The following is a 15,564-nucleotide window of genomic DNA, read 5'->3' as shown; positions in this document are numbered from 1 at the left end:
TATTTAAAAGATCTAAATTGATGCTGGACTTCTGTAATTTATTAAGAAATTATAATGTCAAAGTTGGAAGGCTTTTCTATGACTTAACTTGCTCAAAATTCCTTTGGCACTTTTATTATCCTTAATATTTATTTGTTTGATTTATATAACTAAAATTAAAAATTTTGATGACTAAATAAAATTTTAAAACAAGCTTTAAAATGTAACAATAATTTGAGTTGAAAAAAAAAAAAAAAAAAAAAAAAAAATTGGATAAGGAAAATTTAGTTAAAGTCAATGACATTAAAGTTAGCTGTCACTTGACAATTTATTTATTTTCTTTGACAAAAAAATTGCATTTTTAATTTATTAAAATTTCTACAAGTCCATTTTTTTAATAATTTTTTTTTGCTATAATTTATTTGTTAAAAAAAATTATTAAAAAAATGGACTTGTGGAAATTTTACAAAATTAATAATGCAATTTTTTAAAAATAATTTTTTAGACCAAATTTATTTGTTAAAAAAAATGAAAACATTGTCAAGTGACAGCTAACTTCAAAGTCATTTAACTTTTGAGTCATGCTAAATTTAATGTCATTTAAAGTCAAACTTATCTACCAAGCTGTCCGCCCGGAAGTAGTGTAGTTAGCCATATTGCGTAGAGTTTGTGCTATCAGCCATTTTATAATTTTAGTTTTATAGTTTGTGACCAGCACACCAGAGCAGCACAAGCAGCAGGACGATAGTAGAGACATACGGACGATTCAAGGATCGTCTATCTTAGTTGCTCTTAAACGTTTGAACAGCGCTCAGTGTTGGTATTTGGTTAAACGTAAAAGCGTAAGAGCAAGATAGTTATATTGTACCCTGAAAAGCTTCCTTTGTGTGTCGTTGGAATAGCGGCAAGCCTGCCGACGGGTGAATAGCTCAAGCGTGTGCTCTGTACTCAGAACAAACTCAGACTCAAACGAAAAAATTTTCTTCAGTGCGTCTAGGAGTTAAATAAGTTGAATTTATTGTATTGTTAACAAACGTTTATTACAACGAACGCAAAGCGAATAAACGCAATAAGAGCTACGAAAAATAACTACGCACGAGGCGGAGTAATATGAGTAATGCAGCCAACCAAAATGGATCAGGTCTAGAGCAGCGTGTAAGTAATAAAAAAGGCTAAATCATTGTATGATAGTGTATACTTGACACAACCGCCATTCGAGATTTTCTTTTTCCTACTATTTTCTTTATTTATATTGTAATGACCTTTACTTTCAGATATTTTAGATTTTTATTCAACAAACTATTGCGAGATATGCTACAATTAATGTCAATTAATTGATCTCAGTTGTGAAATTTAAAGGAAATCAGCTTAAAATTTCCGTGACGTCTGAATCGCGTAATGGCGGCGATCAATTCCGGGAAGAGCACGCTCCACGCTGTGATTTTTGACTCATATATATATATATATATATTTTTTTTTTCTTCCCAACACGTGTTATCCAAATTATTCTGATTAATTTGACGAAATTTTTCTTAGCATTTTGTATTGCAACATTGTGCAATTATTTTATTATTTATTTTCGTCGAACCTTTCGTCATCAGGGGTCACAATCTTACTGACTAAATTTAATTATTATTATTATTATCATTATTAACACACATCTCATTTTATTTTAATTAAATTTAATCATAAAGAAAAATGTACGAAAATTTAGTTTCAATTAATATGTATATTTTTACAGTTAGCTGATCTGGACTTGCAGGACTCTCACCAGCCAAGTGGGGGTCGCTACATACCACCGCATTTACGCAATAAACCTAGTGAGTCAACAATAGTATTGCATTAATGATAAATTAATTTATTAGAGCCATATAAGTATTAATAATGCTAATTTTATTTGATCTATACTAAAGCAATATTTAATAATTTGTATTTAAAATTAACAGTTAACGGGACATCTGGCAGAGAAGAACCCTCTTCCAATTCGCGTTATCACGAGAGAGATCGCGGTAACTCACGGGAACAAGATCGTGACAGGGATTATGGTAGCAGTTACAGAGACATCAGGGTCAACCGTGACGCTGATTTCGGAAATTTTGGGCGTAACAGGCGCCCTCAGGAGAACGGACGAGACTATCGTTCTGGAGGATACGGCGAGCGAGATCGCCCGGTGGGAAATGACCGTTGGAACGAGCAGAAAAACGACCGCTGGCAGGACAATAGAAATGAGTCCCGCGGTGGATTTATGGGAGGCAGATGGAAGGATGAGTCCGGATCAGGAGGAAAAGGAGGTAGAGGCGAAGTGGACTGGACAATTCCCACCGCCCGAGATGAACGTCTCGAGCAAGAGCTCTTTGGAATCGGCAACACGGGTATTAACTTTAGCAAATATGAGGATATCCCGGTTGAGGCGACTGGCGACAACATACCGAGCCACATCACATCTTTCAGCGAGGTCAAGCTGACAGAGATAATAAGAAACAGCATCACTTTAGCTGGTTACGATATTCCGACGCCGGTTCAGAAGTATGCTATTCCGATTATTATTAGTCGTCGTGATGTTATGGCCTGCGCTCAGACCGGCTCCGGCAAGACTGCGGCATTCTTAGTGCCAATTTTGAACCAGATTTATGAGTGCGGTCCTCTTCCACCGCCACCCCAGGCCCTAGGTGGCCGACGTAAACAATATCCTTTAGGTCTAGTATTAGCTCCAACTCGTGAATTAGCGACTCAGATTTATGATGAGGCTCGTAAATTTGCCTATAGATCTCGAATGCGACCTGCTGTTGTCTACGGTGGATCTAACATTGCGGACCAGATGCGCGAGCTGGATCGTGGCTGTCATTTGTTAGTTGCTACACCTGGTCGGCTTGTCGACATGCTTGGCCGCGGTAAAATTGGACTGCACAACTGCCGTTTCCTCGTTCTCGACGAGGCTGATCGTATGCTGGACATGGGTTTTGAGCCCCAAATCCGGCGCATAGTCGAAGAAGATACTATGCCAGGTACTGGAGAACGCCAGACGCTCATGTTCTCGGCAACGTTCCCCAAAGAAATCCAGATGCTTGCTCGTGATTTCCTCAGTAATTATATTTTCTTGGCTATTGGTCGCGTCGGTTCGACCTCTGAGAACATTACACAGAAAATCGTCTGGGTGGAAGAGCACGACAAGCGATCATATTTACTAGATTTATTACAAGCGTCTTCTTATGAGAACGCCGAAGAGTCCCTTACCCTGGTGTTCGTGGAGACCAAAAAAGGAGCAGACATGCTCGAGGACTTCCTCCACTCTATGGGTTATCCGGTGACAAGTATCCACGGCGACAGAACTCAGCGCGAGCGTGAGGACGCTCTGCGTAGATTCCGCGGAGGAAAAACCCCGATTCTCGTAGCCACTGCTGTCGCCGCTCGTGGTTTGGACATTCCACACGTTAAGCACGTTATTAACTTTGATTTACCTGGTGATGTCGAGGAGTACGTTCATCGTATTGGTCGTACCGGACGTATGGGTAATCTTGGACTCGCCACGTCTTTCTTCAATGGCAAGAATCAGAATCTGGTACGTGATCTGGTGTCGCTGTTAGTTGAAGCTAATCAAGAGCTTCCATCGTGGCTCGAAAACATGTTCTCTGATATTAAGCACTCAGGAGGCGCTAGACGTCCCGGTGGAACCACTAAGAACAATCGTTTTGGCAGCGGCGGATTTGGTGCTAGAGATTACCGTCAGCAACCAAGTTCTGGCATGGGCAACCGTAATGGCCCCTCAAGCAGACCTGGTGGTTATGGTGGTATGTTATTTTATTTGTTATTTATTTTTAATATATTTTATCGGCATTAATTTAAAATTCAGTAATTATTATTTAAACAAAATAATTACACGTATAATTTATAATTTTAGGAAGCTACGGTGGTGGTGGCGGATATGGAGGCAACTTTAATTCATCATACAACACAGCTAATAATGGTGGCAATTGTGGTGCTACTGACTGGTGGGGAAAATAGATCATTTAGAAATTTCGTTGCTATTTACTCTTAATATCTTTATCATTATTACTATGATTATCAATTAATTAATTAATTAATTATTCTACATGAAAATTGAATTATATGTAAGTGAGCGGCACGTAAATATCGAGGGTACACCGCGGTACTTGATAAACATTATTAAATCACGTAATTGAAGACAGTGTATTGACGTATATATAACATTTACATTCGCTGATTGCGTATTTCGTCGAGTTTTAATGCGCTAACGAAACTAAAAATTTTAACAACAGGCTATTGTGCCTCTGTGTACTCGATGGCTACCTTTTGATTCTACGCAATAAGCCGAGCTGATAAAAATCCCAATTATTTGTATACTATTTAATTATTATTGATATTTTCACTATTACACAGACCATTGGGATTTTTTATTTTTGATTATTAGGTAAATTTCAAAGATTCACCCGAGCTTACTCGTTTTTTTTTAAGAGTTTACTCGAAGATTACATTATTATTAATATTATAATTACTATTATGATTATCATAATTATTATTATTACTATTATTATTATTATTATTATTATTATTATTACTATTATTATTATTATTATAATTACAAGTATAGAAAAAAAATATCGCTTACTAACAAAATTTCATTTACCGTTATTGCCATTCTGAAAAACAATATTATAGGTAAAAAAATTTAGTTGAATTTTAGGAATATTCCTTCGGAAAAAAAAAAGAATTTTTGCGGGATTCGTTGGATCTATTTAAAATTTTCATCTTTAAAATAATACGGCGAGCGTGCCTTCTAATTAATAATAATTAAAAAAAAAAAAAAAAAAAAAAAAAAAAAAACTCAAAAGACAATGTCCATTATTAACATTAGATCAATTAATGTTTTATTGTTTTTAATTGAATTGCATTTATCAGCTGTATGCAAAGTAATTAAAGCCTATTAATGTGAAGGCTTATTGCACGCATGCCCGATCATTCATCAACTAATTATTATTATCATTTCTATTATTACAAACATAAAAAAAAAAGATCTATGATAAATATTATTTATATCTATTTAATATCGGAAAAAAAAAAAAAAAACTGAAGTTGTCGACGAATGGTACTGTGTTGTTTTGCCGTCCCAAAACAAAAAATATACATAACAAGGGAGGGTGGAAAATGATAATTGATCTGGTCATGCAATCATCGCTCGTTCATTAGTCGGCAAGAGTAAAAATAACAACAAAACTCTGCAGGATAGACGTCTTTAAAATCAAATTCCTGTAATTTTTTTTTTTTTTTTGTTTTATTTTTTTCTTATTAATAGAAAAAATAGTATTCCGAATCTTGTATCCTTTAATGAAAATTATATAATTAACAGTCCGTAGAACAAATAAAAAATTTTCATGTAGTATTTTCACTGCCACGCGTTGGTAGTATCTCATTTAATTATTGATGTTTAATTGAATAGTTTAGATAATTAGATTAAAAATAAAACTTTGAATTACAATAAATCGCAGACGTACACAAGATTAGCCTACACGATAGGTAACGGTTCAGCTTCTGAGAAGAGATAGCGAATAAAAATTGTACTACTAAAACTAAAACTACGGTTGCAGTTGCAGGAATGTAATAGAGAAGTTAATAATTACAAGAGTGCGATTATTCAAGTACAAGAAAAAAAAAAAGGAGTGAAGGGGGACTAGTAAAAAGAATGTTAAATAAATAAATAATAAAAAAAAAAAAAAGAAGAAGAAAAGCTGCCGAAAACGTAACTTTGAGTCAGTTAAGAAAATACTTGATCGAGGCGCGTTCACATAATATTTTCTAACGATACTGTATTTATCACAGCAATTAATGCCCTATTAATTATAATGAATAAATAAAACGTAAAAGGTATAAGTGATATTCGTAAATACATAAATAAAATAATAAACACTAAAGTAATTGAAAAACGACTGTGATATTGAACGATCTTGTGACATTCGATTTACCACCTACGAATTGATGATAATTATAATTATCAAATAAAAAATGATAATAATAAGTTGATTGATTATTATTTTTAAAAATGCGTAAATTGAATGTCGAGGAGCGGTAATTTAGCTCGATATTTCATTGTGGAGCTAGCTAATGAAAACAAATAAAAATAACAAAAGAATATTGAGTCGTTAATGATACTACAAAGTAAAATAATAATTTAAAAAAAAAAAAAAAATGAAATGAATGAATAATCAATAAATGTGGCTGTTGTCCGATTTTTTTGTGAGGACTGAACGTTCTAGCTCGTCAGCCAAAATCTCATGAGGCGTTTTCGGGGCATTGTTTATACTTAAATTGACGAAATAAAATAAAATGAAATAAAAGAGAATAATAAAGAAAATAAAACTATTAATGTGTAGTTAATAATGTTCATTAGAATTCTTTGTAGGGTGGTTGATATACATAATAATATATAATAATAAATATTAAAAATAGTATGTGCGCTAGATTATTATCAATCTGGCTGAGAAAAGTACAAATTCAATTTATTAAATTTCAAAGTAAGCACTCGATATGGCTTTTTAGGTGACTAATTAAAACTAAAAACATTTAAAAAAAAAAAGTTATAAATTATTATAAATCATACCAATGTCTTATGACTTTTACCTATTACTGTGTACTGAGTTTATAACTTAAAGTGCAATCGCGTGCGTGAGGCGTGGGAATGTGCAGCACCAGCAGTAGTCGTGGACCAAGGTGTGAATGGGTTTTATTTCTTCTTGAAGACTAATTATTATTATTATTTAAAAGTTTAAAGTTTATTAATTAGTGAGGCACACATACATAAAATCTATTAAATTTCTTATACGATGTAAATATTTTTTAACGCTACAAGAATAATTAAATTTTTTAATTATTATCTTTTTAATTTTATTACAATTGTGAAATTATGTCGAACGCCTCACGTGTCTGATCGATTTATCGTCGATTATCATTTTTTAAACTTACAAATATCTGATACATGACAAATTATTTAATAATTAATTGTTAATAAAATTCAATTGTGAGAGTAAATGAATATAAATTTAATTAGTCTTTATTGATAATAATATATTTAATCTATTGCAAAGAATTCATTTTCAGTGGACACTTTTAATTGCTAAACTTCTCAGTGTTTGTTGAACTGAAAATAAGGAAGAATAAATAAATGAATAAAAGAATTAAAAAAAAAGAAGAAAACTAATTTAATTCTTTAATTAATAAAACTTTTTTAAGGGGGGTTTTAACATCCAATTTAAAAATACTATTTATTTTCACTCTAGTATTTATTGTAACAATAATTATAATTATTACTACGTTATTATTATTATTATTATTATTATTATTATTATTATTATTATTATTATTATTATTTTTATTTGTATTGAACGGTATAAATTAAATATAAAGGGATTAAAAAAGTGTGCGTATGTTTTGAAATGATATCAGAGCATTATATTATTATTGTTGCGTTGTATGTTTAGTCCTCTATAATGTTCATCGGACTAACAGCCTTGTCTTAATGACGAAATAATTACCGAGTACATTTTAAATGATAACGAATGCGCCGTAATTAGTCGGCGGTTGTATTGATAGGTTTTTAAATAAATGAATGAGCCTACTGATAACGTTTTGGGTTCTTTTAGTATTTATTTAAACAAAAGCACTCAGGACGTTTGTTTACAATCGAGCGGGCTCGATAGCACAATTGCGTTCGTCATAAATCCGTATTAATATTTAAAGAACAAAATAAGATCCGAGGAACAATTATGTACACTGTCAAAAATTTCTGGGGTGGAAAATTTTAAGATGTTTAATTATTTATTTTTTAAAGTATGATTAACAAAAATTTTACTACTCTTTATAAAAAATTATAATTGATCTTAATTAAAATAGTTGTGCAATAGAAATTATTTAAAAAAAAAAAAATTTAAGGAAAATTAACTTAACAGATAATTGATAATTTTAAGAATTTTTGTAACAAATAAATTATGGCAAAAAAAAAATTGACATTTAGAAATTTTAAAAAATTACAAATGCAATTTTTTTTAAATAATTTTTTGGAGCTAATTTATTTGTTAAAAAAAATTAAAAAATTGTCAAGTGATAGAATTTTAGTAAAAAAATCATGAAAATTAAGTTAGTGGACATTTCAAAATTTTTAGAAATTTTTTATTGAAAAAATTTCAATTAAATAATTTTAAAAAAAATTTTAAAATCTGTAAGTGTAATTTTTTAGAAATATCTTTTTAGTTGTAATTTAATTAATAAAAAAAATTAAAAATTTTCAGATGTCTGCTAGCTTTAGTGTCATAAAAAATCATGGAAATTTTTTTGAAGTTTAAAATGAATTTATTATTGAAGCTTTAAATTGAAATTTAAGAATATTGAATTGAAAAATTTAATTTAATTCGCTGTTAACATGTTCCTAATCTACTTTAACGTACTTCTAATTTTTTAAGCGAAATTTTAATAAATAATAAAATTAATTGAAAATTATATACCGAAAAAAAAAAAATTAACACCAAATTGATGATGTGAAATTTTTAAAAAGCATATTATCATACCAAAAATTTTTTACAGTGTAAACTGTGACTGCAATCATCTCTTAGGGGAGTAATTAAACAAATCAAAAAACCTAGTGTTAATATACTCAGGTTTATTCATGACAGATTTACACATATCTGGTAACTATTTTTTATTTATCAAAATTACCCTATGCAACGATCAGTGAACAATGTTGATCGGTTAAATTCACAAAATCAAAGAATTAATAAATAAAACTATACTATTTCTTCATATTAAAAAAGTCTGTGAGCTAGTATTTAAAATGTAATCTCAAACGAGGATGGCAATAATTTCTTCATTTTAGGAAGACTAAAAACAATTAACGTATGAAGGCTTCGTATGAGTGTACGACAGCGAGTGCAACGCGTCGTTACGCAAAATGCGAGACTTGGAAAAAAAAAAAAAAAAAAAAAAAAAAAAAAATTATAATACTACTTGTTTGGTTACTTTGTCGGGGTTTTAAATTAAAGATTATTAATGGAGAGATTTAATGAAATTTAACAGACGAAACAATTGGAAGATAATTCCAACAAAGTATACCTGGGATAGTATTTCTGTATAATTTTAATCACGCACGTGTTGAATCAATTTGAAACAAATATATATTTAATTAACTGTGTGTAACGTCGATTATTATTGAATTTGTGTATAAAATTTTATTAATATTTTTTTATTTAAAATATTCTTTTTTTTTTATATATATATAATTGATCATGGAATATTATGTGGCGCTAAAGAGCATCAATGTACCATTCAGTCGGTATTTAAATGGTAATTACACACATTACTATGTTACATTAGATAAAATGGTTGAAAAAAAATGTTTAAAAACAATAAAAATTTAGGAAATGAAATAATATTAAATTTTAAGAATTACTGTACGTCGTGCACGATATCGAAAAATAAAGGAAATAATAATGATGATGATATGAATAGTTTTAATTATTTACTCACTGTTAAATCCTAATCCTTAATCAGATAATGCTATACAAAAAAAAAAACAAAAAAAGAAAAATTAAATTCTAAATAGTAAATTAAATAAGTGTCGCTTTAAATTTAAAAGTAAAATTGCCGCTCGAAATAATATTTTTAAAATTCAAACTTTAAATCTTTATTTCCACAGCTTTAAATTAAATATTGATATTTTACCGTAATTTTTTCAGTTTTTATTATGAAGCGCCTCGTAACATTATGTAATGTAATTTTTTCCTTTTTCTATTTTCCGTGCAGGTCGTAGTAAACTTATTTTTTGAAATTTTATTTTTCTCATTTTTAAAAAAAATTTTTTATTATACTATTAGAAGAATTTTATTTCAAAATTTATTTAAGACTTAATTAGAGAAATAAAATTTCTGAAAATACATTTATTACACGGAAAGAACAAGATGACACTGGATATCATCCCAGATTATACTGAGTGAAAAAATTTTTCAGATAGTAACTAATATAATCCAGATATAACCCAGTATAATCTGGATAATACTAGTTACTATCTGAAAATTTTTTAGTACCACAGATATCACTGAGTATAATCTGGGATGATATCCAATGTCATCTTATTCTTTCCGTGTACAGTCTACTCTCCAGTCTCAACAATAGAATTTTTGGAAATAGCTTTTGAAGTTTCTTCTTACTACAGTAACATCAAAATTGGTATTTAATAAATAAATCTATTAAATTGGAGCAAATTCTTGAATATTTATTTAAAATTCAATATGTTGATGGATAAATGATGGCTTGACATTATAAATATATTTTTAGTAATTTCTCAATTACGAGCACATTTTTTTTACAATTGTTTTAAATATTGATCATACAAAAGTTGACAAAAGACAGCTCGTAATGTGGAATGAATCGTGTCTGTGAGTGTCCACAATGACTATTTGTTTGATGATGATTAATTATTATGGATCTCAGAACAGATTCCTTAAAAAAAAACACTTTTTAATTTTTTTTTCAAGAATCTAGAGTTGCTGTCAGAAAAATGCAGTACAAGCAATTACAACAAGCAAGAAAACGCAACTTTATAATCTCCATCAAATTCAGGCACCTTTTTTTAGCTAATAATATATCTATAAATATAAATTTATATAATTTTATTGTATAATTTATTTATTTATTTATTTATATCAGCACTATTTATATTAATAATTCGTTTCAACAATCGAAGCTATAATTTTAGCGATTTTAAAATTCAGTGTAGTGATTTACATTTTAATCGACAGTGGCACTTGATTTATTTGTACATATATAATAAATCTATTTTAATTTAAATTTTTCTATAACTATACTTAATATTTAAATTTTAAAATATTAGGCTTGGGCTTAGTCATTTTACATCACTTGTAGACACCCACGAGAATCAACTGCCACTTAAAACTATAAAAAATTTTGTCTTTTATCATTTGTAATTGTTATTTTTTGCTTATTTATTTTCTGGCTTGACGTTTTATTAATTTTAATTGTGACGTATAAAGATAAACAGTCATAATCAAGAGACAATGTTTACAATAGAGAATGTTCCGTATATTAAAATAGTTTATGGTAAACAGTTTCAAAGCTAACTATAAAACAAATTAGTATATATTTATTCAATCATTATCTCTATTTATCAGACACAGTTTAAAATTAAACTCTTATGAGATCGGCGTCTGTTTATATCTTGCATTGTTTTATTATTTATTATACAAAAAATTTATATTTTATTATTTTATAGACAATAGACAATATTCAGAAGTTTTTATTTTATTTTTAATTACAGTGAATTTTATTTAGTTAATTTTTTTTTTTTAATCTATCAATAAAGTATATTGAATAATGCTTCTCAGAGGCTCATATTAATATTGTCAAGTTAATCTGTAGGCATATTTAATAAGGCTCAAAAAGTTTCCCAGACAGTTGATGCGGAAAGCAATTTTATGTAATGATTAACAATTTATAAAATTATTTTATTTTATCTATAAATAAAATAAAAAAACATATTCACAAATTAATATATAAAATAGCGCGAACAAAAATAATAAACAATTATTAATACAGTCATAAATCATGATAAAATAATAATAAATATTGGAAAAACATGATTTAGAAAGTGGTTTTGATAAGAATAATTAATTTGCTTTCCGCTGGTCGTCAATACATCTTAATACTTTCATTTGAAACACTTTCTTTTAGCACCAGTCTTACTTGAATGCTGGTTATAATAATGTATAAAATAGCAATAGCATTTAATTATAAAATTGACAGTAACCTTTTTAAAATTGCACATAAATCTCTCATAACGTTTATATAAAATACAAAACGTTATGCTGATCAAGTTGTTTATAAAATATTTAACATTTTTTTTTTTTCTATGATTAATATATATTGTAGTAAAGAATATTATCATTTTTTACGTTAATTAATAACTCAATGATTTATAAGGCTTCTCAGTTCAATGTATTTAGCAATGGAGCATACGTCTATTATATCCATTATCTTTACATTTTAAGTTGATTGTATATCTGTATTTATATATAGTATTGTAATTATAATTAATTATAATATCGGTAAATATTATTTAATCACCGGTAATTCTATGTTTGCACTTATTAAAACTTTAAAATGTCATAATGATAGTGTCATTATTAAAAAAAATAATTACCTTTAATTGTAATTAAAATAATCGATAAAGTAATCTTTTTTAAATATGAGAATATTTAATTAAAAAAATAAGACCCACCACACTCAGTAATTATTGTTTTTGACAGTGAGGCTCATTTTCTACTGAAATTATAGTTTATATTACGGAGAGGATATTTTTTTTTAACATAAAATAAAAAAAAACTAAGAAATAATAATAATAACAGATTATTATAATTATTTAAGACACTGAACTTATGGCATTATGAGGCGATCCCATTTGAGTTAGAACTTTGTCCAGCCACTGCAACGGCCCATGTAAATGAGCCTCAATCCAACAGGGTGTGGATGTTACATCTTGTCGATGATATTCAGCACCCCAGCCTTTGACAAATGACATTCTATAAACCAAAAAAAAATATATATATATAAATATTAATTAAGTATAAAAAAATTTTTAATTTTTTAAAAGCCAATGAAACATTGCCAAATTAAAAAATTTAACGTTCTCTTATTTGTTGGCTCAAAAATTTTTTAACATTGTATAAAATTTACCTTATAGTACACATCTTGGTAAGCTCGTAAACAGCTTCGAATCCATGATTAACACTCTGAGAGAGTAATTGTGCAAATTCAGCATTGTTAAAAATCTTGAGTGAACATCCGGGTGGTATCTTGCATACCGTACTGGGATGAAAGCCATGATGATGATTACAATTTCTAGATTGTACGAAAATCGCTGAGTCTGACAAACATTCAGCGTATACCTCACCACCAACATAGTATAAATGAACGCCTTTACCAATATGTCTTCTTGTGTTCTCTATCGTAGAATTTCGGTTTACGTTTGACAACTGTCCGAGGCAAAAGCGGTCCGAGTTGTTGCTGGGGTTTGTGAATCCGTCGACGATCACAGAATGAGACTGGCAGTGAAAGACTTCACCAACGCGGCAATTCAACTCGTAGTAAGCGATCGATGCCCAGTAAGGTGGTTCCTGATAGCATACCGGATCGACTTCTGCTGCACCGGTGGTGTCCATGGCCGCGGGATCAGGGGGCGGAGATTGTACAGTTTGTGATCCATCGTCTGGCGGCGAGTAAGCTGGTGGCGGTGTCTCTGGTAAGCCGTTTGTGCCGTACGGACTCTGGGGATTGTTTGAAGTGCTCCCGGGACTTGGTACCGAGCTTATTGAGGACATGGGCGACGTGGGATTTATATTCGAGCCTCCAGTAGGCCCTGCATTGAATCCACTGGTTGAGTAAGAGACATTGTGTGGCATCGTCGTGTCTTGGATCTGGGCAAAAGGCAGCAACGAGTGCCCTGGTGCATACTCTGAGTGTCTTGGCACGAGTACCGGTGGTAATACAGGACTCTCAACGCGTTTGTAATGGTAGGGGTTGATGCAAACTTCTTTCTGCTTGGCTGAAAATGGATATTGGCACAACTCCAGGGGTTTTAGCTCGTGATGTGACTGCAAATCAGGCCACCTCCACACTCGACAATAGATAACGTGCGGCAAACCTTTACGGTGCGACACCTGAAGTCGCCCATCAAGACTCCTCGGGATCGTAACACACTTGCTCGGTGTACCTGGACAACTAAGAGCGTGCTCCAAATCTTCGATAGCGCCTTTTCTTTTTTTTAATTTTTTAACCAGCGAATCAACGGCTTTCTCAGCCCATTTTTCTTCCTCGTCGCCCTGCTTCCAACCTAAAAGTTTTTTCACCGCAGGACTGGTGAAAGAAAATAAACTGTTTAACGATGACATTGGTCCGGAGCTTGATGTTCCTTCGTCATCATCCATTTTTCAATACTCAATATATTTGTTGAGATTTTTTTTCACTTCACTGTAAAAAAAAATTCATTATTAGTCATTATTGATATTTATGGATTTAAAAAATAAAAACGCGGGGTAAATTGTAAAGGGTATATTTTTGGAGCAATTATGTATAATTTTAGTGCGTGAGTTTGTAATTGATAAGCAGCACGAAGGTAATTAAATGGCAGGACATAAAGTAATAAGAGTGAATGGTAGAGCAAGAAGAACGGGGGCGTCGCAAATCATAAGTACTTGCTGATAAACAGTACCAGTGTACTATACTGGTTACCAATGGCTTCCTATGTATATATATGTTAACGTATCATTTATAATCATTCCCATCATAATAACTATCCACAATCTATAATAAAAAATAATAAAAATAAATAAAAATAAAAAAATGTTCACTATCACTGCAATAAAAAATATTATTTGACGCTTTATAATACATAACCCAATCGAAGGGCACTGAATTATTCGCGCCTAGTTAAATTACCGTGTATATTATAAATTTGTTTGGCAGTAATACTTACATTAACAAAGATAAAGATGTAAAATAATAAGTACTATTATTAAACAAAAAATCCACTGGTAATAAATACCAAATATAACAAAATATATTTAAACTAGATTGATTAGAGCAACAGAATCGCCGTATATTTAATCACTGAACAAATGTTTATCCCGCGTTGCTGTCTGCTCTCACTTGAGCGCTTCGTTATGGCGTTACGTACTTCTCAACGTTATGGCGGATATTGGCATCACCAGCTTCAAGTGGAGGAATATTATATATATATATATATATATTATATTATACATTTACATTTGATTGTATTGTATGTGATTTATGATGTGTAATGTGATTCTGCGTACACGACGCGGTAAAACCTGGCTACTGGCTCAACTCCTGACTGTGCCTGCACTTGACAATCTGTATTTCTCTGGTTGTCCTTGTTTCTCCCTCTCTTCTCGTTTTTCGCCCTCACTTGCTTTTATTACAAATTTATATACATACATAACATGTATCATATCCGTATTTATCATTTTAAGAACCCCATTGCTGTCTCGCTCTATTCAATTGCTCTTTTATCTATACTCGTTGCCGTTGGTTAGCACACCTCATACTCTGTTTATTACAACGCTCCGCCTCCCATTCAGAGAACACTTGTTTTTACTATACCTCGACTATCGATTCATCGATTATTAATGATACTGAAGTTGGCAGACATTAAAAATTATTTAAAAATTTTATAATAATGTAATTATTATAAAAAAAAATTAAATTAAAAAATTCCACATGTAAAAATTAATAAAAATTACAAGTGAAAATTTTTAGAAGCATTTTTTTATTGTAATTAATTTGCTATTAAAATTTTTTTAATTAACAGCTGACGGCTAACTTCAGTATTATGATTAGTTTACTGAAATTCATTTTCTTTGTTATTATTATAATTTATGTATACTTCAAAAAATAAAAATTTTTTTTGGAATTATATATTTTTTTTTATGATATTAAAATTAGTTGTCACCTGACTAATTTTTAATTTTATTTAACAATTAAATTTATTTT

The 15,564-nt window shown here is 30.2% G+C and overlaps 2 protein-coding genes across 4 annotated transcripts; one reads left to right on the top strand and one right to left on the bottom strand.

The window, feature by feature from the left end:
* The first annotated feature begins 763 nt into the window (after positions 1 to 763).
* Positions 764 to 4,833, top strand: Bel (ATP-dependent RNA helicase bel). The gene is made up of 4 exons (XM_074247300.1): positions 764 to 1,134; positions 1,721 to 1,799; positions 1,926 to 3,767; positions 3,878 to 4,833. Exons 1-4 carry the CDS (start codon positions 1,090 to 1,092, stop codon positions 3,979 to 3,981), a joined length of 2,070 nt encoding a protein of 689 aa, XP_074103401.1. The 5' UTR covers positions 764 to 1,089; the 3' UTR covers positions 3,982 to 4,833.
* Positions 4,834 to 5,250: 417 nt separating this feature from the next.
* Positions 5,251 to 15,209, bottom strand: Mad (mothers against decapentaplegic homolog 1). Of its 3 annotated transcripts, none has more exons than XM_074247306.1 (4): positions 14,528 to 15,209; positions 14,247 to 14,355; positions 12,730 to 14,022; positions 5,251 to 12,575 (listed from the first exon to the last, which is right to left on the bottom strand). In XM_074247306.1, the coding sequence occupies exons 3-4, from the start codon at positions 13,977 to 13,979 to the stop codon at positions 12,416 to 12,418; spliced, it is 1,410 nt and encodes a 469-aa protein (XP_074103407.1). In that variant the 5' UTR covers positions 13,980 to 14,022; positions 14,247 to 14,355; positions 14,528 to 15,209; the 3' UTR covers positions 5,251 to 12,415. The 3 variants fall into 3 exon arrangements, with proteins under 3 accessions (XP_074103407.1, XP_074103406.1, XP_074103405.1); XM_074247305.1 differs by having other exon boundaries at positions 14,264 to 14,355; XM_074247304.1 differs by lacking the exon at positions 14,247 to 14,355.
* Between the last annotated feature and the right edge of the window lie 355 nt (positions 15,210 to 15,564).

Source organism: Cotesia typhae, unplaced genomic scaffold, assembly GCF_013202065.1.
Source record: "Cotesia typhae breed Kobodo isofemale line unplaced genomic scaffold, CoteBio_Ctyphae contig_48, whole genome shotgun sequence".
Taxonomy (NCBI): domain Eukaryota; kingdom Metazoa; phylum Arthropoda; class Insecta; order Hymenoptera; family Braconidae; genus Cotesia; species Cotesia typhae.
This window is presented reverse-complemented; position numbering and strand designations above follow the sequence as displayed.

Excerpts from the sequence above, each read along its gene's own strand:
- Mad (XM_074247306.1), bottom strand. The coding sequence starts at position 13,979 with ATGGATGATGACGAAGGAACATCAAGCTCCGGACCAATGTCATCGTTA. Across the intron at positions 12,576-12,729 it reads ACCAAGATGTGTACTATAAG|AATGTCATTTGTCAAAGGCT; the intron begins GTAAATTTTATA and ends TTTGGTTTATAG.
- Bel (XM_074247300.1), top strand. The coding sequence starts at position 1,090 with ATGAGTAATGCAGCCAACCAAAATGGATCAGGTCTAGAGCAGCGT. Across the intron at positions 1,800-1,925 it reads GCATTTACGCAATAAACCTA|TTAACGGGACATCTGGCAGA; the intron begins GTGAGTCAACAA and ends TAAAATTAACAG. Across the intron at positions 3,768-3,877 it reads CAGACCTGGTGGTTATGGTG|GAAGCTACGGTGGTGGTGGC; the intron begins GTATGTTATTTT and ends TTATAATTTTAG.